Source organism: Bos mutus, chromosome 9, assembly GCF_027580195.1.
Source record: "Bos mutus isolate GX-2022 chromosome 9, NWIPB_WYAK_1.1, whole genome shotgun sequence".
In the NCBI taxonomy this organism is placed as follows: domain Eukaryota; kingdom Metazoa; phylum Chordata; class Mammalia; order Artiodactyla; family Bovidae; genus Bos; species Bos mutus.
In genome coordinates, this window is record NC_091625.1 from 101,040,858 (window position 1) to 101,068,626 (window position 27,769).

General features: G+C 52.7%; 2 protein-coding genes across 2 annotated transcripts; both read right to left on the bottom strand.

Moving 5' to 3' along the window:
• Positions 1-357: 357 nt before the first annotated feature.
• On the bottom strand, positions 358-3,945 carry PRR18 (proline rich 18). Its single transcript, XM_070377159.1, is given in 3 exon segments — positions 358-3,346; positions 3,348-3,546; positions 3,642-3,945. Coding segments are annotated over 2 exon segments (777 nt in total). The 5' UTR covers positions 3,534-3,546; positions 3,642-3,945; the 3' UTR covers positions 358-2,755.
• Positions 3,946-11,492: 7,547 nt separating this feature from the next.
• Positions 11,493-26,636, bottom strand: SFT2D1 (SFT2 domain containing 1). Its single transcript, XM_070377014.1, has 8 exons — positions 26,483-26,636; positions 19,830-19,916; positions 19,207-19,289; positions 17,320-17,401; positions 16,371-16,406; positions 14,763-14,821; positions 13,331-13,360; positions 11,493-12,037 (listed from the first exon to the last, which is right to left on the bottom strand). The coding sequence occupies exons 1-8, from the start codon at positions 26,543-26,545 to the stop codon at positions 11,998-12,000; spliced, it is 480 nt and encodes a 159-aa protein (XP_070233115.1). The 5' UTR covers positions 26,546-26,636; the 3' UTR covers positions 11,493-11,997.
• Positions 26,637-27,769: the final 1,133 nt, after the last annotated feature.

The window sequence follows — 27,769 nt, forward strand, 5'->3', positions numbered from 1 at the left end:
AGGCAGGCACGACTGTTTGCTAACCCCTGGAAATTCCAAAGCCTCAGGTAGGGCAGTACCAGGGAGAGGCCATCTCAGAAGAACTCTATTTTGGTGGTGTGTGGGATCTTAGTTCCCTGACCAAGGACTGAACACATCTGTGTCCTGGGCAATGAAAGCTCTCAGTCCTAACCACTGGGCCATCAGGAATCCTCTCGGAAAACCTTGGTGATCTCTTCCTGGCCAGTGTTTAATATCCTCCTAAAAAGAAACACAGGCATCACATTTCTCTTTTACTTAAACATGAAGAAACTGCAGTGCAGTGACTTGGAAAACATCAGTTACGACGTGAACGCACATCATGTGTCAAGTGTAGAACATTTTTTTTTGTCTTTTATTGAGGGTTGTCAACCAGAGCAACATGAACGTTTGACCCATCTGCTTTCAAAATGAAAAACAAGGCACACAACTGCATCCGACATCGCAAAGGAGAAAAAGTGCGTGTGTCCGTGGCCAGTTACGGGCGAGACGGGGCTGGGGGCCCAGCGGAGCGGGGAGGGGAGGAGAGGGAGACAGAGGACGAGACACGGACACAGACAGCACGCGCGCCAGGGCCAGGACAGACACAGACGCAGGACGCTCCGCAAACACCGACTCCTTCAGGAAAGTCTTCACAATGTCCTTACTGTCATGATGGGCAGGAACCGGGGCGTGTTAACCACTGGCGTTTGTGCCGAGCGCACATAAGGCCAAGGCCCGCCGCCCTCCTCGACCTCACAGTCGACGTCCAGGGCAGCGTTCCTCCCCCAGCACCAAGCTCGGCAGACTCCACGGCGGTGCCCGCAGCATTCACAGAGACACGTGTCTTAAAGTCACCTCTGCACGACTGCTGCCTTTGCCACTCTGGTATTAAGACACGCATTTAAAAGAAAACACGGTCCGGCTCTGGGCATTCATACAGGAGGCAAGCTATTCAGCAGGTGGGGGTCCTTGGTCCTGCGTCTCATCTGGCGGCTGATCCAGCTCCCACAAATTTAGGTGCTTCGTGTCTACCTAGATGTGTGCCTAGGATGGGAGAGCGACAAAAGCAGAGACCTCCGCAAGAAAAATACAAAATTGGTTTTTAAAAACGTAAGGCTTCAATGTACAATCCAAACAAGACTTGACACTTTAAAGTCTGATGAGATAAACATTAAGCTAGTTATTAAGTGTTATAGAATAAGTCACAAGTTGAGGTAATACATTACACTCTCATATGACCAGCTTTATCTGAGTATAACCTTCTCCCCCTTCTCAACCTTGGCGTTAAATACACTCAGGTGCACAGAAGGAATACCTAGAAATCAGCCTGGAGTTGGTGGAGCAGAGTATGACCTCTAAAAGGCAGGGGAGTCTTACCCTGTATTCAAATAATAAATAGAAACTTCCCTTTTCCAAATCACTGCATACACTGCACAAAGCCACCGCGCCACTGATTCTCACACAGGGGCCAAATGCACGGAAAACACCCATCTGCCCCGCGCTCCCACTGGCCCTACAGAAGCGGGTCTCCGGCCGCTCATCGCGCCCTGCCCCGCACTCCCACTGGCCCTACAGAAGCGGGTCTCTGGCCCGCTCATCGCGCCCTGCATGTGGGTCCAGCTCTCCGCACGTCACCTACCCCCCTTCTTTCTTCCCCCCACCCCTTCTTTCTGTAGCACAAAAGACACTTGTGAGCAGCACTAAAATACAGAGGGTGCCTTCTCCAGAAGCGGGGCCGCGCCGAGCTGCCACCTCACCCTGGACGCTAAAGTGTCCCCACGGCTGTGCTTGCCCATGTGTGTGTGTGAGTGGAGAGAGCATGGTGGGCAAGAACTGTACGGGAACCGGTGTGAGCATGTGTGCATGAACGAGCGTGAGTGTGAGTATGGATAAGTATGCATGAGAGCACAAGTATGTGAGTGTGAAAGCTGAGTGTATGGAAGCAAACGTGCGTGTGTGCAGGCACGTATGCGTGTAAGTGTGCATGAGAGCACAAGTGTGTGAGCATGAAAGCTGAGTGTGTGAAGGTAAGCATGTGTCAGTGTGCCGGCATGTACCTGTGTGTGGGGGACCCTGCGCGTGGGCTCCCGGCCGCCAGGAGTCTGCGTGGTGACCGCAGAGCACTGTGTCCATCACAGCGCCCACTGGCCAGGCAGACTCCTGGTGGTCAGCACCCTCTCCCTTGCCATCAGGAAGTTCGGTTCAGCTGCGTCGCCGGTTTTCCAGGCCCCAGGACATGGTTCCCACTCAGGAGAAGCAAAACCGTCCACGCAGCGCCGCGCCCAGCTCTGCCCCTGACCGCCACCCTCCCGGCCCGCACCTGGGGGTCACTAGGCCCCCCGCACCTGCAAAGCCGCACCCACCAACGGGCCTTCCCCCGCTGAGGGGGGGCCCGGGGACCCTTAGGGGTGGGGGCTGAGAGGCATGGGTACCGCGACTCACCCCCCAACCACGAGCCCCGAGGACACCCGTGGGCGCGGAAGAGGCCAACAGATGCAGAGGGCAGACCCGCAGGGCGAGGCCCGGCCGGCGGCAGGGCAGGGTCGCGGCAGTCTCCCCCTTCCTCTGCAGGTGGTGGGCCGCGGGGAAGCCGGGAGGGCCGCAGGCGGGGTAGCGCCCGTTTCCCCCTTCCCTGCAGGTGCTCGGCCGCAGGGAGCCCAGAGGGCCGCAGGCGGGGCGGCGGCCGTCTCCGGTCCTCTGCAGGTGGTGGGCCGCGGGGCCGGCTCTCCGGAGCCCGGGAGGGCCGCGGGCGCGGTCACAGCGAGCTCAGGTGCGGCAGCGCGTCCAGGGGCCCCGCCCGGTCGCGCGCGGCGGCCGCCGACTCCACGCCGCGCAGCCACTCGGTGCACTTGCGCACCAGGCCCTCGTCGGCGGCCGCGGCCTCCTCCTCGTACTCCACGTCGTCGTATTTGTGCCGTTCGTTGAGCAGCGACACCTTGAGCAGCGAGCGCAGGTCGGCGGGCCGCGGGCCGGGGACGGGGACGGGCGGCGGCGGCGGGGCCAGACGGCGGCCGAGGCCCGCGGCCCGGGGGCAGGGGGCGGGCGGGCGCCCGGCGTCGGCTGGGGGCGCCCGCCGGGGCCGAGCCAGCAGCTGCCTCTCCAGGTGGCGCCGCTGGATGACCAGCACGGCCTCGGGCGTGAGGCTCAGCGAGAAGCGCAGGGCGGCGTCCGGCCCGGCGCCCGAGGCGGCGGTCCGCGCCCCTGAGGCCGCGGTCCCCGCGGGGCCGTCGCCGGAACCGGCCGGCCGTGACGCGCACGGGGCCGGGGCGCGCGGGGAGGCCGGGCCGGGGGCGCGGCGGGCCGGCGGCCGCTTCAGAGTGGCGGAGGGCCAGGAGCTGGACAGCGGCCCCGGGCGGCCGCTCGGGAGGCCTCCTCTTCTTCTCGGCGGCCACGGCGGGCGGCGAGGGTCCGGGCGGGGCGCAGGCGGGCGCCGCCGCCTTGCGCGGGGCGCCGGGCTTCCGGGGCGGCGGGCGCGTGGCGGGGACCCCGGGGGCCGGGGTGGGCGGCGGCGGCGGCGCGGGCGGGAACGGCATGGTGGTCAGCGCCCTGGAAGGAGAGGGGCGGCTACCGTGTGGGCGCGCCGAGCCCGGCGCCCTCCCCGGGGGGCCGCGGTCCGCCCCCCGCCCGCCCTCCGCACCCACCTGGGCTGGGCCGCGGCATCTCCGGCGCACACACGCCCCCCGCGTCCACACCCAGGGCCTTGCGGCCGGGCACCCCGCTGCCTTCCTCCGTCCTGCCTTCCTTCCGGGGCCAGGGGCTCTGCCGGCTCTCCTCCGGGGACAGCGGCGGCCGGTCCACGCGGAGCCGGGCGCGCCCGCGGGAGGAGGAGCCGCTGTGCCCGCACGCCCGGCGCCGCGACTGGGCGGCCGAGGCTCCCCGGGCGACCTTCCACCGCGGGGGCTAATCCATCAGAGGCGGGGAAGGCCGGGCGTGTCCTCCGCCCGAGGCGGGGTCCTCGCACGTGGGCCAGAAAGTCGTGTGCCACCTCTCGGCGCTTCTAAGATGGTGCGCAGGCCGGCGGCTGCGGGGGGACCGCGGGCCCCGCGCGCGGCCCGGCATCCCGTTGTCGCGGGAGGAAGCTGGCCAGAGCTCAGAGGCGGGCACAGGCATTTCAGGGCATCCTTCTGGTTTTGTTTTTGGATCATGTTGAAAGACAATCATTTTAAAATTAAAAACCTCGTATTCCTTGACGAGGCAAAAAAAAAAAAAAAGGCCAGTTTCGGTGAAATCGTGATATAGGACCTTCAGTTCGTTTCAGGAGACTCCTGTGAGCACACGGAAAGCATTTACTTCTTTAACAGTGGTTCAAAGGAATGCGACAGCTTCACTGTCAACTTAGAGTCTAGTGGTAGAGAGCTGGAAGCATTCCTTCAGTTTTCAAATGTGTGTTAAATAAATGAATGATTCATTGAATAATTACAGAGAAGTGCCTCCTAAAGTCAAAATTTCAAATGAGGAGTCCCTGCATTACTTATGGAGAATCATCCATTGTTTAGAGCTCAAAAAAAAAAAAAAAGTTTTTTCCCTATGCATGGGATATGATTTTCTGGGCCAGGGAAAGCGTTAGTCACTCAGTTACGTCCGACTCTTTGCAACCCCATGGACTGTAGCCTGCCAGACTCCTCTGTCCATGGGATTCTCAGGGCATATTACCGGCTATGGTATACTGGAGTGGGTTGCCATCCGTTTCTCCAGGGAATGAAAGAAATTCTCAGGAATTCTCCAGGGAATTCCTTTCTTCCTGACCCAAGGATCGAACCTGGGTCTTCTGCACTGCAGGTGCATTCTTTACCATCCGAATCCCCAGGGAAGCTCTTTCTGGGCTATCCAGGAACACAGCTAGGTTGTGTGCGTTATGGCCCGGGTTAGCAGGGAGCCCTCAGACGTGGCCGGTGCCCCCTGCGCGGGGCCCTGTCCCGCTCTCCAGGCTCTCCTGCTTCCCACCAGCACCTCCCTGCTGCTGCCCTTCCCACGTGCTCCCCTCAGGGCCCTGCAAGAAGGAATATGATGGGGGGCTGGAAACGTTCTCTTTATGGCCTGGGCTCCACCATCACCCTCAAACCAGCCCGAGTGTCCATATTCTCCATAAAATACACAGTCCCCGTTTCCAGACAGGGCTCCCCTCTGTCCTTCCCCTGGACCTTGTCCCTGTCCCTGCCAGTGTCTCAAGGCACCGTGTCTCCTCCCAAGGCTCAGCGGAAACACACTGGAGGCCGTTTAGGTCATAAAACACCCGCGGCGCCGCTGAAATCACGCAGGCATTTTATCCCGGCTGTTCCTGGGTGGGTGTGGACTAGCTGTGGAAGCCGTGGCGGCAGGAACACTCCTGCCAGGAGCATGGAGGGCGGCAGAGGAGGTGAAGAAGGTGCAGATGGGCGGGGTGGGGGTCAGGAGGCGGGAGGAGGAGGGGGGCTAGGGGACCACGGCTATGGGGCAGCTGGACGCCCAGAGAGGGATTCCAGGAGGGGCCTCAGCACTTAAGGAGCTGTGCCGGTATCAGCGACTGGGTTTCCCTGCTTCCTGTTTCCTAATTCTTGAAGTCATTCAGTCCTGTCCGACTCTGCGACCCCATGGGCGGCAGCCTGCCAGGCTACTCCATCCATGGGACTTTTCAGGCAAGAATAGTGGAGTGGGTGGCCATTTCCTTCTCCAGGGGATCTTCCTGACCCAGGGATTGAACCCAGGCCTCCTGCATTACAGGCAGATGCTTTACCCTCTGAGCCACCAGGGAAGCCCTGTTTCCTAATTCTTAGGACGCTTTGGAAGTGACCCTTGAAGGGTGAGAGTGGGAGGTGAGCGTCGGTTGGCATGCCATGGTCACGACAGCCGTGTAGTCCACGCACACGATGGACGTGCTGTGTGGCACTTGCCGCCCCGCCCCTCTGAATGTCTCCAGTCTCATAGAAAACCAGGGCTCCCGGGCGGAAACACCTCCCAACCACATGCGGCCCCGGGGGGAGGAGGAGACGAGCCTCAGCCCAGCCGAGGGCTCCAGGGCCACGTCTGAGCCATCGGCACACTAGAGGAGAGACGGGCGACGAGGGTAAGGAGCCTGCAGCACCCACAGCAGCGGCAGGTCGGTCTTTTCCTCCGAGAGAAACTGGGAGCCGTCGGATGGATACACAAGTCCCACCAGCCTGGTCCGTGGGCTTCTCCCGGTCCGCCCACGTCAGTCCCAGCCCGGAAGCTCGGGGACTTGGCACGCGGCACATCTGCCTGGCCTCTGAGGCGGGAAGGTGAACGCCGCGTGCGCCCCCCAGCACCCAACCCGTTCCTCCGCCCTCTCCCCGCCCCCGTGGGGGAGAGGAGTCCCCAGCCCCGTGGTGGGTGGGCTGCCCTCCCAGGGGCCACGGAGGGGTTAGCATTTCTGGAAGGCTTCGGGCCCGCAGACTCTGCGAAAGCCCCCTGCTGACAAGTTCCTCTGCCTAGAACTTTCAGCCCCCTGACATCGGAGGCTGGAAAGCCCGCCTGGGCCTGCAGGAGCCCGCGAAAGCCGCCTGTGTCTGCCCCTGACACTGGCGTGCTGGCTGTTAGAGAGCCCGCTCCGCGTTCTATTTGGTTGACTTGTTAGCCAGCGACAGTTACCAGTAAGGAAAGTCACACCAGGGAAGACAGCAGACCTCCGTTCAGAATACGGGATGGAGCGGAAAAGGGATCAGTCAAGAAATATAGTCCGATTTAATTCATAATTTACATGGGCTTTTGCATAACATGCCCAGAACACAATAGTGGGATAAACTACTTATATACCAAATAGTAAAACTAGGGTACTGTGGTGAGATTATCAGTTCCACAGCCACGTTTCTGCGGTGCAAGAGGTGATCTCCAAAATACTGAATTACATCTCACCCTAACGATATGAAATTTACTGTTTGAAATAAAGCTAGTTGATTTGAAAGATCAGTTAAAATCAAATACATGTATTCAGAACTGTCCATAGTTTTTACGTATGATATTTAATTTTCAAATTTATTCTATTTCCAAATTTCAAATAAACAATAGCAATACTTTCCCACCATTTGGAAATCAGTAGTTTTTTCTCCTACTGTTGTAGCAGAGCCAGTGTATGGACAAAGACTTTTCATTATTGTGCTTGTGCTAAGTCGCTTCACTGGTGTTCAACTCTTTGTGACCCCATGGACTGTATTCCACCAGGCGCTTCTGTCCGTGGGATTCTCCAGACAAGAATACAGGCGTGGGTAGCCATACCCTCCTCCAGGGGATGTTCCCAATCCAGAGATTGAACCCATGTCTCTTATGTCTCCTGCATTGACGGGCAGATTTCTTTGCCACTAGCGCCACCTGGGAAGCCCCTTTTCATCATAGTTCAGTTCAGTTCAGCTGCTCAGTTGTGTCTGAATCTTTGCAACCCCATGGATTGCAGCACACCAGGCCTCCCTGTCCATCACCAACTCCCAGAGTTCACCCAAACCCATGTCCATTGAGTCGGTGATGCCATCTGACCATCTCATCCTCTGTCGTCCCCTTCTCCTCTTGCCCTCAATCTTTCTCAGCATCAGGGTGTTTTCAGATGAGTCAGTTCTTTGCATCAGGTGGCCAAAATATTGGAGTTTCAGCTTCAACATCAGTCCTTCCAATGAACATGCAGGACTGATCTCCTTTAGGATGGACTGGTTGGATCTCCTTGCAGTCCAAGGGACTCTCAAGAGTCTTCTCCAACACCACAGTTCAAAAGCAGCAATTCTTCGGTGCTCAGCTTTCTTTATAGTCCAACTCTCACATCCATACATGACCACTGGAAAATTGCCTTTTCATACTGTTCATGGGGTTCTCAAGGAAAGAATACTGAAATGGTTTCCATTCCCTTCTCCAGTGGACCACATTCTATCAGACCTCTCCACTGTGAGCTGTCCATCTTGGGTGGCCCCACACGGCATGGCTTGGTTTCATTGAGTTTGACAAGGCTGTGGTCCATGTGATCAGATTGGCTAGTTGTCTATGATCGTGGTTTCAGTCTGTCTACCCTCTGACAGGCCCTCTCTCAGCGCCTACCGTCTTACTGGTGTTTCTCTTACATTGGACCTGGGGTATCTCTTCACGGCTGCTCCAGCAAAGCGCAGCCGCTGCTCCTTACCTTGGACGTGGGGTATCTCCTCACGGCCACTGCCCCTGACCTTGGACGTGGGGCAGCTCCTCTCAGCCGCTCGCCGCTCCAGCGCCTTGCAGCCGCCGCTCGATCATAACCACCCTTTAAAATATTTTCAGGATGAGTAAAATAAAGGCAGAAAATATTTCAATCACTAAAATAAAATACGAAGAGTATATCCACGCTTGAGTAAGATTACAGAGGGCAGTTGTTCCACAGGTTTGAAACTGAACTGAAAGTGATAGGGGCTGTGGAATGATGACTGCAGCCCACGAAGAAGGGCCACAGACATGCTCCCGCTTCACGCCTGGACCCCACAGACACGTCCAAAGTGGACACGTGCTGTTTATCAGACAGACACACTGCTCAACTGGTCCTCACCTTGGAGTTACCAGTGGATTAAATTACAGCCAGTGATCACATGAATACCAGGAAACTAGCCATAATTTCAAGAAACCTTTCATTTTCCTCATTAATTTTAAGTTCTTGGTTCTACTAAGGCATATACTTCAATGTTCAGAAAAAATTCAGAAAGGGAAACAATACTGTCTTTCCAATTATACCCTCTTCCCATAGGCTCAACTTCATTTCTGACTTGATTCAAAGTTTTTACTGGATAGGGTGAAAAGTACTCAAACATCTGGAACTAAAACTTAATCTGAATTTTAAAACATGGAAAGCTAACTCTGGTTTTTAAAAAAATCCCATTTTACGGCTTCTCTGGTGGCTTGGTGGTAAAAAATCTACCTGCCAATGCAGGAGACGTGGGTTCAGTCCCTGATCTGGGAACACTCCAGATGTCTTGGAGCAACTAAGCCCGTGAGCTGCGACTGCTGAGCCCACGTGCAGCGCCTCCTGAAGCCTGCTCGCCCTAAAGCTCACGCTGCACGAGAGAAGCCACCACAGTGAGAAGCAGGAGTAACACAGCTAGGGAGCGACCCCACTCACTGCAGCTGGAGAAAAGCCCGGGCAGCAACAAAGACCCTGCACAGCCACAGAAAGGACATTTTTTTCATGGATTTTAAAAGTCCTATTTTATTACTGAGAAATTGAGAACCTGGTCAATAACAACAACAACATCAACGCAAACCACCTTCTTCTAACACTGATCTGATTCGATGAAAGGCTTTGAGAGTAGAAAGACATTTAGGGCTTCCCTTGTGGCTAAGCTGGTAAGGAATCCGCCTGCAGTGTGCGAGACCTGGGTCCGATCCCTGGGTTGGGAAGATCTCCTGAGAAGGGAATGGCTGCCCACCCCAGTATTCTGGCCTGGAGAATCCCATGGACAGAGCAGCCTGGTGCTGCAACCATAGGGGTTGCAGAGTCAGACACGACTGAGTGACTAACACTTTCTCTTTTCCTATCATTAAGGTGGTAAGCCACTTAATCTAGATTACTTCACTGAAACCTGTTGAGAGTCTGCTGAGAGGAGAACCAGTAATACTTGCATTTTCCAGATGAATAGGCCAAGGTTTGCCCCGGCAGCCCACATCATGACCGGGGTGGGCTCTGTCCAGGGAGTAAGAGCCCTGTACACTGTCTGCTCAGTGCCGGTGAGTCTCGAGAGCCCTCGACATTCTCAGGACCCACACAGCTTCTGTTCTGTGGCCTCTGTCTACTGATGTCATTACTAAACATTTAAACCGAGACTTTAAGAGCAACTTAGTAAAATATTTAGTGAAAATGATATTTTCTACAGCAAACAGGTCAGAAGTGAGTGGCTGCTCTGTACTCCATCCTTGTGCAATCACGTGTCTACAGCCCCAGGGCTCCGCGGTGAGCTCACAGTTCAGAGTTCAGTTCAGTTCAGTTCAGTCTCTCAGTTGTGTCTGACTCTGTGCGACCCCATGGCCTGCAGCACGCCAGGCCTCCCTGTCCTTCACTGTCTCCCGGAGCTTGCTCACACTCATGTCCATCGAGTCGGTGATGCCATCCAACCATCTCATCCTCTGTCACCCCCTTCTCCTCCCACCTTCACTCTTTCCCAGATCAGAGTCTTTTCAGATGAGTTAGTTCTTCACATCAGGTGCCATTTCATTCTGTTCATGGGGTTCTCAAGGCAAGAATCCTGAAGTGGTTTGCCATTGCCTTCTCCAGTTATTACCCAGCGGACGCTGGGAGGGTGCCTCACCCGGGCCGTGCTGAGCATTGCTGTAGTGCCTGCCGGGTGGCATAAGGGACCCACTCTAAGGCCGCTGTCCTAGGGAGCGAATACCCGTAGAACCTCACCTGGGGGCCATCCTGTGGAGGATTGAACCTCCGACCACTAAAGGCCAGCTCCCAAAGGGGCCCCCACCCTGAGGAAGCATGAGGGAAAGTTTGATGAGGAAGTTTAACAAGAGACCATCTGTCACTCTCACACCAGGGCAGGGCCCAGAGGGCCTGGGCAGGCCTCTCATGCCGTCCCTTCCTGCTGTGGACATGCGTCCACCGAGTCCCACTCAGCCCCCAGGCTCTGAGGCTCATTGTGGGGTCCCTCCTCCCTGGTAGGACCTGGTGTGGCTTGCCGGAGCATCTGCACCGCTGCCGCCTGGCTGGACAGATGGTCCCGTGCAGACCGAGAGCTCCGCGGGGCTGCGGCCTTCTGTCTCAGGGGTCGGTCGGTCCCTCGGCCCCAACTCGGAGGACTCTCGGCCGCGCCCCGCCTGCAGGCGTACGGCTTCCCCCGCAGCCGCCCCGGGCCCCTTCCAGGGGTCCTCTGCGCAGCACCGGGCTTCCCGCCGGTTCCGTGGACTGGTGGATGTGTCTAAGGCGAAGCCCCGACCGTGGCCTCGGCTGGAGACAGGACCCACCCAGGACTGGATGAGTCCCCTCTGTGCTCAGCAGCCCGGCCTCGTGCTGATTCCCCGCAGATCCCTCGACGCAGGAGTCCTCCCCACGCCTCCCGGGAGCCCCTCCCGTCCCGGCTCGGTCACCAAGGCCCGGAAGGCCACCCTCCTGAGGAGCCGGCCCTCGCCTAAGGATGCACCCGGTCGGGTGACAGGCCGGGGGCACAGGTGGAGCTGGTGACGTCTGCCTGTCCCGACTTCCCCCCGGATCCAGCCCCGCCTCGCAGCGCTCCCTCCCGGGTGGGCCGGCTCCTCCCTCCTGGTGGTCAGCCCTCCCTGCCTCGCCGCTCCGCCTGGCCTGCCCTCCTCCTCGGCGTCCGCGCCGCCTGTTTTCTGCCCACCCTGCACAGCACACTGAACAAATGCTGTCACAGTCACCCGGTCTTCTCACCCTCACCAGTCTGCACTCAGGGCAGTTACCAGGATAGAGACCCTTACCCGTTTTACTGCACAAAGATTGCACAAGTGTCCAAACCCCATTTTATTCAACTGGATCAGCAGACCACCCACTTAAAACAGAACCTTGAAAACAAAAATCACAAACTTGATCAAGAAAATGTTATTTCTTCCAAGTGTGGGTTTATTTCAAAATTATGAAGATTTATATATTATTTTTTATTACATACAATAAAGTGGTTTAGCTTAAAGTAAAAGCTTTCACATTTAAAGTTTTTATTTTAAAAAGATATTTTAAAAATGTAGACCCTTAAAAACCACCAAAAAAGCTGAATATATCTTGCAGCGTAGGTTTATCCTTAAATATTCACATCTCAAATGCTGTTTAGAAAAAAGATTTAAAAACTGGCTAAAAATCATTTACACTTGGCAATGATTAAAATCTCATCTCTGACAGAGCATATTAATGGCACATAATGAATTTACTGTCACAAGCATTTAACAGTTTAATGGGTACGTAGTTTTATCAGTATACAAAATGGTCTTAGATGGTCACTGCAGTTGTTCTGGAGTGATCACTGTATCAGGAAAAGCACATGGCACCAAAAACAGAACATCAACTTTCAAAAGGTCTTTTCAAACAGTTTCCTTCTTTTCAAACAGCTTTCAGCTCAGAAGAGAAGAACAGCACTTAATTACTGCATCCCTGAAAAAAAAAAAAAAAAGAGGAAAAACAATATAATAATTTTGCCTCCAGAGTGAACTTGCAAAAAGATTCCTGCCAAGACACAAATGCACCATCACCTTCTTCCATCAGAACTCAGTGGAACACCCCCAGCGCATTTCCTGGTTAATTAAAACTTTCTTGAGTGTCACTTGAAATCAAGAACTGAGACACGGAAATAATTTATTAGTTGCTGAAATGGTATTTATTTACTCAGAAATCTTAACCAGCACTTATTGCTAATTTTCTTGTGAAGAAATTAAGTACCAAAAAAAAAAAAAAAACAAACCCAAAAATTTTTTAAAAATAACAAGATTTTAAAACAAAAATGTTTATAACTACATTGTAAGAACTCCAAAAAAAAAAAAATTCCACGTGCTAGACCTCATTCACCTTCCAGGACAGTTAGTCTCAACATGATCACTGTTACACAGACGGTTCAGGGTGAGCCCAGGCTGGAGGCGCAGGCCCACGCGTCTAGGGAGCGACGCCTCGCCCTGGCTGTGAGCTCCGGCTGCATGGGAGTGGACGCCGTTGCCAGGGTGCCTCTTCCCTTGCTGAGGGACAGCAGGAGCCCTCCCAGCTAAGGTCCCGAGGGCCGGCTCTTGTTCTAGGTCACCCTGGTTTGCTTTTTCTCCTTTTAAGTGTTTGTCAGAAACTCACCCGTTTGAATAAAAACAGAATTTCTACTAATGTCCTTCACTGCTCTCTTTGGCATACAGTTCTGCTGTTTTCATACAACCTACATTCCCAGAGCTTATGAAGGAGCTGCCTCAACAGAATATGCTGCTGAACCTATCATGCTTAAGTCTGCAGGTGGTTTTGCTTTTCCCTCCACAATTACATTAACACATTTTTCTGGAAAAAAAAAAAAAAAAAAAAAAAATGGCAGTTACCTCAATATACAGAATAAATGTTTCTGCTGGCTTAAACCAAACATCTACGCATCAGCCTCACTTCCTATTTACTGGTGTTTACAGCCGTGGAAGGATCCAGGATCTCTCGCCAACAGCCCCTACCTGCAGGTGTTCAGGTGCCACATCTGCAGTCAGCTCCCAGCCCACCTGGGACCCGTGTGCACATGTTTTTACTTTATGTGGCAAGCTTCTATAGAGCTCGTTTAAAAACTCATTTCCTTTTGGGAAAAAAGTCAAAGTCAATTTTTAAAAAAGTCCTGTAAATCATATTTTAATATGAAAATTACTAAAATTCAGACATCTTTGTAAAAAGAATGAGAGGAGCAGAAACGACAGGGTGAAATCCAAGCAGGCTCACCTTGCATACGGGATATATGACAGGCTGTACCTGCAAGAAGAATTCAAGGTGTTGAAATTCAATCTGATTAACGTTTTTCTTTAGGCCAAATGGCCATATTCTAACAGCATAAAAAAAGGAGGCAGCAGAATATTACACAGTGATTCTCAGAGCATGAGCCAGACAGCATACAGCGTCACTGGGGAACTTGCTAAAAAGACAAATTAGCAGGGCCCACCCCACACCTCTTGAATGAAAAACTGTTGTTTTAATAAGCAATCTGTGTTTTTAACAAACTCTTAAGTGATTCTGATGCCCGCTAAAGCCTGAACTTGTTATAATAGGTTACTCCTTTTAAGTTACTAAGAAAAAAAACTATAAAATAACAGAATAAACTAACTCTCCTTCAAGGATAAACAATCAACTACACATCAACAATAAAAAGTAACATATTAATAGAAAATAAGAAAGATTTAAATGTTCCATATGTCAGAGTAAAGTATCTGAAAGTTATTTTGCGACAGGCAAAGAAGTGCTTTTAACATGTGCTGATACTGTCTCAGTGGAAAGGCAGGAACAGCACCAAACACACACAGCTCCCAGACTGGCCGACACCAAGACGTCACACAGCAGTCAGGAAGGGGTTCACTGACTCTTACGAGGAAGCAAAGGAGACTCGGCTCTGAAGAAGGGCAGAACACTCTGAAAGGCCTTCTGTCTGCGAGAAACACTTTTCTGGTCTGACCCGGAAGCATGCGAGGGGGACACGTTCTATCAGTCACACTGGCCCTCGGTGCCGCCCAGCCCTGAACGCGGCTGCGTGAAGGGGACGCCCGTCAGGAGGGACCCGGCGGAGGGCCGGAAGCCGCAGGGAGACGGGGAGGCAGGGCTGCAGCGAGTGCTCAGGGCCAGAGGCGGCACAGCGACCAATTCGCTCAGCAGCTGCTCAGCAACACCGCACAGAGCGAGGGGTCCCCGCCATCCCCCGGGCTCAGCCTGTGGCCGGCCTGGGTTTACGCATGCGGGTAGCACCCCGTGCATTGCTCGCCTTTTCTCGCACAGCAAAGTGCATGCAGCACCGTGTGACGTCAGCGCGAACCCGCCTCGTGTGTGACACGTCAGCGCGGGCCCACGGCCCCGTGTGACACGTCGGCACGGCCCCGCCTCCCGGTGTGACGTCAGAGGGGCCCTACGGTCCCGGCCCGGTGTGGTCCAGGCCCCGTGTGACACGCCTACGCGGCTCCGCCTCTCTGCAGCTCTCCTATGTTGAGTCTCCGCCCCGCCCATCACCGCAACCAGGGACACACCACAGACCGCAGGCACCTGACCCTTCAGGAGGCCCTTTCCCCCGGGGCCAGGAGAACCTCACCAAGGACCTCCCTTGGCTCACAGGCTTGGAACGAAACGCTTAACACCGCTGAGGAAACTATTACACAATGAGTGTAAGACTTACCAGGTCATCGACAGGAACTGCAATATGCAGAATAATACGGCCAGCCCCTTCTTATGCCACTGACAACAGCAAAGACAAAGACATAACCAGTTAAACATTTTAAAATATTTTTCACAGCCTAGTTCAATTCCTTCCTTTCAAAAAACATAACTGATAGCTCCACTCATTTCATTAAATTTTAGTATGACAAATTCAAGATTCAGTAAATCTGAAAATTAAATATCCACAAATTGTATTTTCTTTCTAGAATTCTGATTCCATTTACTCAAATTCTGCTAAATATATGGCATTAAATGTTAATGAAATGACTGTGCACAGGCTCAAAGTATTAAACCCCTTTGATGTAAGGCCTTTTGAGTCAAGGCTAACTGTTCCAAAGTCAACATCATGGGACTGCCCTGGCAGCCCAGGGCCTAAGACTCCCTGCTCCCAATACAGGGAGCCCAGGGTTTCAATCCCTGGTCCTTTGGTCAGGGAACTAGATCTCCTGCGCCACAACTGAGACCCACCACAGCTAAATACATCAGTATTTTTTTAAAATAAGTAAACAAACTCGACATTGAAAAGCCCACTTGGTTAGCAGATTTATATCCTATGTGGAATTTATGTATCTGACTCACTGGCACTTCTTTCTTTCCTTGAGTTACTTTTTGAAGTAAAACTGTACTTTATTGTGATCTTCCGGAATAATATAAACAGTTTCCATGGTTGTTTTAAAATGATCCATTTTTAGAATGTGTCCATCTTTATATTTACTTCTTCACTTATTTTTAATCTACTGCTTATAAACAGACTGCTGGACCATTCTGCATCAGAAATCAATTTCCCACAGGGATATGCAAAAATTGCTTAAGAAAATTATTTTAAGTTACAATTGGGAAATGAGGTATTAGTGAATTCTTGTGTAACTAAAGCCCAGTCCTTATATCATTAAACTCTGAACACTTTGGTGGGACATTTCTGAAGTGCATTATACACTACCCCATCATCTTTGAAATGCACTGTGTGCTTGGGAGCTCAAGGACCACCTCAATCCCCTTTGGAAGTAGATCAGGAACAATACACAAATACAGTGAAGGATCAGGAGCATCAGGAAGTAAATGGAGCTGTAATGAAGCAGCTCCTCTAGGGGCTCCTGGAGAGCTGTGAGTGTGCAAAGAGGCTCCTGGAGAGCTGTGAGTGTGCAAAGAGGCTCCTGGAGAGCTCTAAGTGTGCAAGAGTGTGTCCTTTTGTCCCTGGCGCCGTTTTTGTCTGGCCTGCTTGCTGGCCCTCTCCTCCTCGCTGCCGGGACACCTTTAGCCCGCAATGCCCTCCCCGCCCGAGAGCCACAGCGCAGCAGACGCTCAGCGAGGGCCCCTCACGGCACCCTGATGACGGGGGCCGTCCTGACCTGGAAGCAGGAAGGATCTCACCTCTATCTGTTTCAGGTGGCAGGCTCCACTGCCAGTCTGGCCACTAACTGGACGCTACACACATGACTTTAAGGACACCAGTCTTCCGTGGGTTTTAATAAATCAGACTTTGAGCTCCTCTGAGATGGCAGCTTGATGACACTTTACCTGGTGAGGGTCCACACAGCAGAAAATAGACATGGCTGAGGTAACTTACCCAAAGGGCAGCGCACAGGGTGAGCACGAAACACAGCTAGGGAAAGGCAAGGAAAATGGTCGATTTTGAGCCTTATCAAAAGCCTAACAAAAATGCATACATGGTTCTGCGCTCATTTGCATAACACATCACACAACAAAATTAATGAGACGGCTCCCTCGAACTGTCCTTACGTATTCCCTAGTATTTTAAAGTCTATGACTGCAATCTTCTGTGGCAAACTGGAAACACGCAGTAAGTCATCTGCTGACTAAGCCAACAGACACTGTTTCACCAATGCTCGAGAGTGACAACAGCTGTTCTCAGGGATGTGTGAACGCTTACATTAATGTTCAGTAACTCAACCACCAGCACCGTATTTCGTACAACTGTTAATGTACGGTGAGTCCTGTTCTACTTAGCTTTACATAAGGAGCCGACCATAATCATTTCATACAGAGAGAGGGCACTGTCACGCCACACCGCTGTCCCCAAAGGAGTGAGAAGGACAGGCAGATGGAAGCAGTGGGGACAGGTCTGAAGACAGAGAATGGGTATTTGTCCAACAGTCCAACAGGGAAGGGACAAAAGCCAGGTGACTCCCCCAGAGAAGACTCAGATGGACCCACAAGTGACCCGACCTTCCAGCCCCACCCTCCAAAAAGTCCATACAGTGGTCCAGTAAGAAAGGCTGCACGGGGCTGGGAACTGAAACACATGCAGCTCTGCTTCCCACCTGAAATACACTGTGCTGCTCTGCCAGCGGATGCCCGAGAAGCAGGATTCCCCCAGCCAGTCAGCTAGTACTGCGTAACCCAGACTCTTCAAACACACAGCTGAAGGGTACGACTACTACACTCAGCAAAGGAAACATGAGTTCCTCTGTACACAAGTGGGTGATAATTCATAAATAACGCCAAAGAAACACGCTCCTATGAAAGGTTTTTAAAAATGACCATTATTTACTTACAAGCATAATAACTGTTGCAAGCAGTCTGGTTGTTTCAAACATTTTCTTCAGCTGTTTCACAGGCCCCATTAAAAAGCATGTACTATTTGAAACAAAAGACACGAAAGGTGGATCTGTTAATTGGTCTATGTAAAAATAAGTGCTTTAAAGAAAACAAACCCTGTCAGCTTAATTAAACAATCTCACTGAATCTGTTTTATGGCAGAAACTGAGGAATTAAAGAGCCTCTTGAGGAAGGTGAAAGAGGAAACTGAAAAAGCTGGCTTAAAACTCAACATTCAAAAAACGAAGATTATGGCATTGGGGTCCCAACACTTCATCACAAACAGAGGGGGAAACAATGGAAACTGACAAAGACTTTACTTTCTTGGGCTCCAAAATCACAGTGACTGCAGCCACGAAATTAAAAGACACTTGCCTGCTGGAAGACAGGCTGTGACAAACGTAGACAGTGTATTAAAAAGCAGAGACACAACTTTGCCAGCAAAGGTCTGTACAGTCAAAGCTGTGGTTTTTCCAGTGGTCACGTATGGATGTGAGAGCTGGACAATAAAAAAGGCTGAGTGCCGAAGAACTGATGCTTCTGAACTGTGGTGTTGGAGAAGACTCTTGAGAGTCCCTTGGAATGCAAGGAGATCCAACCAGTCCATCCTAAAGGAGATCAGTCCTGCATGTTCATTGGAAGGACTGATGCTAAAGTTGAAACTCTAATACTCTGGCCACCTGATGTGAAGAACTGACTCATTTGAAAAGACCCTGATGCTGGGAAAGATTGAAAGCGGGAGAAGGGGGTGACAGAGGATGAGATGGTTGGATGGCATCACCGACTCGACGGACATGAGTTTGGGTGAACTCCGGGAGTTGGTGATGGACAGGGAGGCCTGGTGCGCTACAGTCCATTGGGTCACAAACAGACATAACTGAGAGACTGAATAACAAGAGTTAGAAGGGAACTTTAATCTCTGTGTATTCCATGACACAAGAATGCCTCTCAGTCATTTGCAGAGTCACTTCTCAGCGCTGGGTCAGCATGGCCACTGCGGCTGGCCCAGGAACACAAGGCAGCCTGACCTCAGCATGGGCCCATTCAGCGACTGCCTCCTTATCTCGACGCCTGTGACACATATGAACAGTGCAGTCGACTCCAGAAGCACTGCCAGTGTAGAGCTCCTAGTAGCAAGACAGTGTGCAATCGCTCCCCAGGCTCCTCCAGACTGTGGTCTGAGGAGCGGGATGACCCAGAGACTGACAGAGCCCAGCGGTGGTTCACGCCCGTCCCCTCGCCACCACCTCTGACCTGGAACGTCCCTGAGCAGACAGGGGCTCACCTCTCAATGCTGAGAGCTCACAGCTGTGACAGCTACAGCAGCACCCCAGAGATGCGCCCGAGGCCCTCAGAGAGGACCCCCCGACACCCAGCGCACGGTCCTCGGAGTCACTGCCCCACACGGCCCCGCCCGACCCCTCTGCACAGCACTGCCACCCCGGATCTGCTCCCACTGGCCAGCCAGGCATCTGACTGTCCCCCTTACGAGGCAGCTACGAGCCGGGACTCCGGAGGGCTGTCAGGTGGGACCCCAGCCTGGTCACCTCCCTCGGCACTTCCCCAAGGACTGACCACCCCCTCTCATGTTACTACACCTGGACGTCTAATGGAGGGTAAGAGGCAGTGCCTGGCACACAGGTAGCACCTCCAAATGCTGGCTCTTCTCACCATAAACCCTATGAGGCAGCTGGCAGACGGCAGGGGTCTAAGTATTCACTGAGGGGATGTGCATTTTGAACTCATGACATGCACAGACCTACAGAAATATATCCTGTTAGAAAAGAAAACTTTGAAAATGACAGCAAACAAAACATCTTGAGAAGCCAAACTTCCATACATACCTGGCCAACGCAGCAATATTTCCAAAGGTGTAAAACACTGCAAAAAGCTTTATGCCTCCAGGGAGCCACAGCAATCCAGTTCCCTGAGTTAAGATGTTATAGTTATTTAAAGATAATTTTACCACTGTAATAGATTAAAATATAAATCTGCTGCTATAACGATGACAGTATAACAATATGATGTTTAAGCAGAATGTGTTAACATATGGTCACTAATTATAGTTTCTTAAAAAGTAGTTAATTTTCATTGTTATTTGCTAATTTGAATCTTATGCCTATATGCATATAAGTATATATAAATGAAGTATTCCATAATCTTCTATATATATAAGTCAATCTCATTCTATTTAAGTATTCTTTTTATAAATGAAAAGTTACAAAAGGTAATAAACTCTTCTAAACCACTGACTGCTACTCTCCTAACACACACAGTGGTTTTTCTTCAGTGAAATTATTTTAACAATCCATAAACCCCCCTAAATATTAGTCTCTACATCTTTTTATCGATCTCTACCCCTTTATTTCAAGTGACTAAATAAGTTACATCAAAACAGTTCAGATAAATGGAATGCTTAGTCTCACATGAAGCAGAAATTATCAAGCAACGTAAAGCTTTAACTCACAAGGATGGAGAAGAAGATGCCACTGACGAAGCATATGGCAAACCACTTCAGCCTGGTGTTGAAACTGAGCGTCGAGGCATCAAGGACCTTAAGGAAGGGGAGTTAGAACACGTTTTTAAATCACCACTTGGCCAATCTGATGCTTTATATGACATTAAAGCAAACCTTCACTTTAACACGGACGATGAACCTGCTTTACTCTGCACACAGCAGTATGGCTTAAGAACATGAGGACTCCTCGGCTGTGAAGGGGAATATAAACAGTCTGGGGATCGGGCCGTCCCGGAGACACTGTCACCTCTGCAGATGAGATAACAGCACTGAGTCTGGAAAACTCTTCCTGTGAGGGTCAGGAGGAGCACTGATGCAGACAAAATGACATACGCGATGAGACACATTATAAAATGCTCACTGATTAAAAAACCAGGGGAAAGATGAAACAAGACGGGCAAACTGTTGACAGGTGCCGAGGTGGAGTTGGGACACACACCTTTCTCTGTCCCTGTGTCTGAGGGCGTCTGGGCCAAGTGCCCACACACAGAGCCTGACTCGGTGGTCCTGCAGGACCCACTCCCAGGGGAAGCCCCGAGGACCCAGGGAGGCTGGGCAGAGAAGGGGAGGGGTAAGTGAGGCCGTGACCTCAGCTGGCCCTCAGTGTTCACCTCACTGTCCGTCCAGACGTGAGGTCCGCTGACCTTTTGCGACCCACTTCCCACCAGCTGCTCTGGCTGCAGGGTGTGTGTAGGGGGCTGCGTGTGTCATGAGGAGGGCCCAGTATGCCACAGGACCTCCAGAGAGAGCCCAAGAGGACAGCTGTGAGCTATGGGCAACAGGTATATCTGCCCAACAGCTAGGACCTGGGGTGCCGCCATCAGGCTCTGCCACAGGGTACCCTGACAACTTCAGTTACAAAAAGCTCATTTGAAACCAACTCACGAAATAAAGAAAGAAAACCAAGTCAGGAAAGCCTACATTTCCTAGACCTAGGTTATTAAACACGTGCTTTGAAATGATAACTAACTCTAGAGCAAAAACATTTCAGGATGTCATGTGTATCCTAAGCAGATCACATGGGAAAAGCGCACCCCAGCTACTGCACACGGCAGTCTGGCATACAGTGACGACTGAAGTGCACATCTTCTCCACAGGAAGCACAGTCGGCATGTGACATCAGTTGCAGGTGTACAGCACAGTGAGTGAGTATTTTCATAAATTATATTCCCTTTAAAGTCACTGGAAAACAATGGCCATGTTCTCCTGTGCTGTACACCATCTCAGCTGCTCATCCACTTTATGCACAGCAGCTGCATCTCTCGCCTCTGCCCGTCTTGCCCTCGCTTCCCCTCCGCTGGTAAGCAGGAGCTTGTTTCCATGCCTGTGAGTCTGTTTCTGTCTGGTTACCTACATCTGCCATGTTTTTAAGATTCCATGTATAAGTGATAACATATGGCATTTGTCTTTCTCTTCATTAAGTTTAACACCCTCTAGGTTCATCTACATTGTAGCAAATGGTAAATACATGTTTATATTACTAAATACACTATTACAATTTATTTCCCAATAAGGCTGAAAAAGTATCAACACTGGCTGTTTCAAGAAAACTAGAAATATACAATAAGGATTTATATTTCAAAATTTAAATTTCTAACGTGTATTACCATATACTTAAAAGACCACATGCTTATAATGTATTTTCAAAAATAAGGAAGCAAAAATAGTTTTTGAATGCAAAACCTGAAAATACTTTTGTCTACATTCCTTACCTCAGTAGATTAGTCTGTGAATCCTCAGGAAGCATGAAAAGCAGATAAAAACAACTAAATCAAGATTCTGCCAATGTAACATCCATCATTTTTTTAACACATTTTAATGTTTTTAAATTTGCTTTACAAACAATCTTGTTTCCAGCAATGTCATCTGTTGATACTAAAACTGACCACTGTAAACAAAGAATGAACTTGCCTATAACAACATCTAAAATTTCATTTTATTCTGATCAGGAAGAATAAACATCAAGTACATTTTAACCACATGGGAGAGAATGAACCCTGAAGACGGCACACTGCACGGGAAACGATCTGCTGGTCTGTGAAAGGCTAGAAACGGTGTCTAAGTGGTCAGAGAGGACACTCAGTGACAGTGGCGGGGGACTCAGCAGGGGGTGAGCGGACCCAGCATCCGTATTCACTTTCTTTTTCAAGTTTCAATCACTCCACTGTCTTTGTTTGACTTGGTTTTCAGCACAGTCCTTTGTATAACAGCAGATATTTTTCCTCTTACTGTCATCTGCCAGAAAAATTCTTTCCATTTGCAAATTTGGAATATTCGATCCACAAGCAAATGACCTGTCGCAAGCCCTGCAGATTGTTCAGAACACAAAAACATAATACAGATTGCTTCTTCGTTACAATGTCCATCCGTAGTGCCAAAAAACCATGCCCTGCCCTGTCCATACGAGAGACAAAGGGAGCCCTGACCCTGCAGACAGCATGAGCTGGTAGGTGCGACGTGTGGTCCAACCTGGATCGGGAAGGGGCCCAGCAAACGCAGCAAATGCTTCGATCTCCTACACTGAGTCTTAGAAGAGAAATACACACTGAAATTGCCACCAGTCATTTCACTCGTTATCAAAGAGAGGAAGCAGAGAGTGCATCTCACGAAGCAGGAGCAACCCTCCCGTCCTCGGGTGTCCTCTTTATGCGGCAAGAAACCAACAGCACCTGCAACTGGAACTTCATTAAAAAGAAAAAAATGAGTCGGAAACAACAGAGGAAAACACCCTCCCGGCGGCACCAGTACTACAGGTGAAGGAACGGAGCCTGGGGACAGAGGAGTCGGGAGGTGGGCACCAGCGCAAGGCAGGCAGTGGCAGCCAGAGCCCACCTCCCAGGCCATCACCCCACTAGTCAAGGGAACCGCTGAGCACTGAGCTCCCAGAGCTGCGCCTGCAGATACGGCAAGGACACGGAGCCGCCCGGAAGACAGCAGGGGAAGCAGGAGTGCACACCCTCCCCAGGGGCCATGCCTCGAGCCCCTCGGGGTCCCTCTCCCAGTCACCCTCTCTCACCAGGACCCCAACCGCAGGTCCTGCCCCCTCCTAGCAGAGCCTGGGCTGACTGCTGCATCCACTGGCAGCCCAGCCTTTCTGCTCCTCACCCCTCGGGGACCCAGGGTCCCTCATGCCCTGAAATGACCCCGTGTCCAAGCCCAGGCCGCTGCTCTCCAGCCCTGACGTCCCCCTGCGCCCCTCCTCACCGCTACGCTAGCCCCTCTTTCCAGCACAAATGGCAGGGCGCCTCGCTTCGACAGACAGCAGAGGCTCCCCTTCTCTCCAGCCACCTAGCAACACCCCCTCATGACTCAAGCCTTCCTTGCTCGTCCTCTGGGCAGTCACGCACGACAGGGCATCAAACCAGGGCGTCTGCACTTCAGGAGCCCTGTCCCCAGCCTGCTGGGCCTCCCCTGCGCATAGCTGTCCACAGCACCCTGCCCTCCCACTGCTGACCACTCCGCCCCACTGCCACTTCAGCCTCCAGTTCCGCCAGGCGCCTCTGCTGGCGCCAGGGCTTCCTCCATCTCCCGCAGGGAACGGACGCCCCCCACCACCAGGCTCCCCTGGGACCCTCACCTCTTCCGGTTCCCACCACCACAGAGGACAAAGGTCAACCTAGACACGAGGGCTTCATATGCCACACCCTCTGACCTCCCAGGGACCTGACCAAGTCGGATTTCTCCCCAAGGTCGACAGAGGTCGACCGTGTTGCCTCGGAGACACCGCCCCCACCCCCCACACCACCAGACTGTTAAGGACTGAACATGCTTAAGCCTCTTCCATCTTAAACACACAGAAAGCATGACTTCACCCTCCAGCCTCTGCTCCTTCATTCACTGATTCACTCAACAAAGTTAACACTTAACACAGGCCCTCTTGTGGGCTCCTGGGGGCCTGTGTTAAGTGCCAGGTGAGGGGTCTGGCTCTTGGTTAAAAGGAGCTGGGAGAAGGTGCAGGCCTGGTGTACAGCCCCTGCCCGCGGTCAGGGATGGGCGGCTGGCCTGTCCTTCCATCCCCCGCACTCCCAGCCCCGAGGCCCTCAGGAGAGCCAGGCAGCAGGGGAGGGGCCCTGCGGACTCACCCCTCAGTCCCTGCCCTTCTCCCCTGACCTGGGAGGCCATAAAACTGGCTGACCCGGGCCTCCACTGCCCCACCAGATACTTGATCAACACCCACCGCTGGGGGAAGACGGAGCCCAATGCAGCTGGCGTGTCCTCTGGCTTTAGCCAGAGGCCAAAGTGACTGATGGCTGCGTGAGCCCCTTCAGTTTTGGCTCTCACATGAACTTATCTGGTCTCTGTCCCGCCCTTGCCCTCTCCAGGTTCCCCGCTTCTTCCCTGGCTGCCCCCCCTCTCCTGAGCTCCTCACACTAGAAAGGCCCAGAGGTCAAACCGAGCCTTATCTCGTCTGCTTACCCACAGTCCCTTGGTTATCGTGAGTACTTCCTCCAGCATCTCACACCCAGCAGCCTTCCTGCCTCTTCACTCAGCAGCTGGCATCTCAGACTCAACACCCAGACTCTCCCCACTCCCCACCCTACCACCTGCGCCTTCCAGCTAAGGGAGACTCCCTCTCTCCAGCTGCTCAGGTCAAAACCAGAGGAGCCCTTGGCTCCTTGAGCACTCACGCATCCAACCCGTCAACCACTAATACCGCCAGCTCTACACCCAAGCCATTTACAGAGCCTGGCCACTCTCACTTTAAACCACCATCACCCCCATCTCCCTGATCCAGCCAGTGGGCTCTCCCCAGGACCACTCCCCGAGTCCTCTGCCCCTCCAGTGTGTTCTCCACAGGCCTGCCAGCAGGATCCTTTAAAATCCAAGTCAGTCACATCCCCGCTCTGCCCACGGGTCCTCAGCACTCTGTGAGTAAAAGCTGAAACCCTCACTGGGTCCTGCAAGACCCCACGTAATCCGGAGCCCCACTGCGCTCTCCCTGCGCTCCAGACACTCCGGTCTCTTTACTGGCCTTCAACAAACTGAGCGCTGTTCTCAGGATCTACATTTGCGTGACTTGCCCAGGTAGCCCCAGGACTCTTTGGAGGGACGCTGTAATGGCACCCTGGCAGACAGGCCCTCGATGACCGTCCAACACAATCAGGCAATCCCAACCTCCTCAACCTGCTTTACCTTCTTCCACGGCGCTTACCACTGATTGACATATTTTTATATTTACTTGTTTAGTAACTGCTTTCCCCAATTAAAACATAAATTCCATGTGGGGGAAGCCGAACCAAACACATGTAGGTACCAAAATATTTGTTGAACAAATAAATGACCACCTCCTCTGAATTCACAGCACATGTCCCTTCCAGTCACTCCCAGCTTCCATCAGTGACTTCTCTACGCAATCTTTCTCCCCTCTAGAGAGTGAGCTCAAGATAAGAGGCACCTTACCCTCCTGTCCCCAAGGTTCAGAGCAGCTCAACAGGACTTTCTCAGCGGCATGTCCCAAGCCTGCAGTGTCCTATGCGACAGCGGCTAACTTCCATACTTAGCCAGCACCTGAAACGTGGCTGGTGTGGCTGCAAGGAATTTTAAATTTTATTTAATTCTAATTAATTTAAATTGAAATAGCCACATGTCGCTAGGCCTGCCGCTTGTATAGCACAGATTTAGAGCCAAAAGAGAAGCAGAGAATAGTTGTTGAATAAATGAGCTGGGTGAGCCACTGCTGCCTAATGGACGTTTCTCATATTACTATTACTGGTTCTTATGTTAAGGTTATGATTTGCCAAACTGGTTAGAGTTCACTTAGAGCAGATGCTTTGCTTTTAGTCTCTGAACCCTCACAGAGTAGTCCAGAATCCTGTTCACTAGAGGTGCCGAACAATTATGACCACAAGGAAAGAAGTTAGGACAGGAGAGGGGACAAATAAAAGGTCTTTCTGTAATATGTATCCTTTTAAATGTTCCACTTCGGTGACAGGCAAGCATGAATTTGTCTGCAGGCAAATAACACAGATACTTACACAGCAGTTCCTGCTGCACTATTTTTAACCCTCTAAATAGAGGAAGTAACCCTGATCAAGTCTCGTGGGTAAACCACAGAGACAAGGGTTTTTTTGTTTCTTGTTAAATCTCTTAATAGAGCTCAACAGACAGCTTTTGATTCCGTATTATTTCACTTCTCAATGATCCGGGTTTGTTTTTTCTTTTTCTCCCTCCAGTCTCCCTCCTTCCACAAGACTAGACACACTCACAACACCTCCCTTAACTCCAGGGGCTAACAGAGGCGGCGGAGCTTCACGGTTCCCGCTCTGCAGCACGGGCACCCGCACGCCTACCGCGCCGCCAGCCTGGGTTCAGAGTCCACAGCGGGCGCGGAGCACCGGGCGAGGCTGGGGGGCGGCGGCGCGGGGCCGGGCGGGCTCTCTGGGGGAGGAAGACAGGCAGCGAAGCAGGTTCCTGAGGGTCTCAAGGCCACACGGGGTGCGGGGGGAGAGGCGCCTCAACGCGAGCACCCGCAGACGCCACACAGACTCCACGCACACCCAGAAGGCTCCCCAGACCCTCCCGGGAGGCGCCGGGCGCCTGCCCGCGACCCAGCTCCGCGCGCCCGCCCCAGCACGGGCGCGCCCCCGGCGCCGGCTCGCTACCTGCGCGGTCAGGCCCTGCTCCTCGTCGTCCTGGCCGCTTAGGACCCGCCGCAGCTTCTCCATGGCCGCGGCCGCGCCGCCCAGCCCGCCCCTCTCTCGGCCCCTGAGAAACCCCGGAAGTCGAGACTCTTCCGGCTGGCCGGAAGTCCCAGTCTCCAGCTTCCGGCGCGCCGGCTCCGCCCCCGGAGGCCGTCCTAGCGGCGTGCGCATGCGCGCCGGGCTCCACCGCCCTCCCGTCTGGGCCCCTGCGGCTGCGGGGGGCGGGGATTGGGCGGGGATTGGGGCGGGGCGTCGGTGCTGCGCTCGCCGGCCCCCAACACCCAGCACCCCCGGAGACGAAGCGGCTACTCTGCAACGCGCAGAGTGGGGTTCCGCTCCTCTCGGGTTCAGCCGTCGCTACCTACCCCTACCTCCAGGAGTCGGGACCCAGCGGGCGCATGGCCACTGCTGGTTGGATGAATAGGCCCACGAATATGGATCCTCACAGGTGTCCTAGACGCCGGTGCCTCGGACCCAGGTCCAGGCCTGCAGACCAGGGGGTCCAGTGTCCGGACCAGAAGTCTAGCTCTGCAGACTGGATATGCATTACTGCAGGCGCCGTCCAGTACTGCAGGCCAGAGGTCTAGCGCCCAGATGCACGTCCGGTGTCTGCACCAGAGTCTGATTCTGCAGACTCCTGTCCAGCGCCGCAGACCCGAGGCCCTGTGCCGTAGACCCCCGTCCAGGCCTGACGGAAGAATGCTGGGGGCTGGTATCAGAACGGGCTTCCCAGGTGGTGCTAGTGGTAAAAACCTGCCTGCCAGTGCAGGAGATGTAAGAGACGCGGGTTCGGTCCCTGGGTTGGGAAGATCCCCTGGAGGAGAGCATGGTAACCCACTCCAGTATTCTTGCCTGGAGAATCCCACGGACAGAGGAGCCTGGTGGGCTACTGTGCATAAGGTCGCAAAGAGTCGGACACCACTGAGCAACTTAGTACAATGTGAAAACAGGCACAAGAGTTCAGTCTTAAAGAGTAGCCTTGCTGTGCCTTGAACCGTGTGGGGGTTAGGTGCGTCAGCCCAAACTGTAGTCTAAAATTGTTGTATAGCTTACAGCAGGGCTGTCGTATGTGTGAATCATCTCTATCTTCGGTTCCTTGTGTCCATGGTTCTGCATGTTGGGCTCAACCAGCTGAGGACCCGGTAATGCTGTAGTATTTACTTTGGAAAAAGTCCAAGTTTAAGTGGACCTGTGTATTTCGAACCTGTTTTGTTTAAGGGTCAACTGAACTTCAGACTGTCTCAAGAA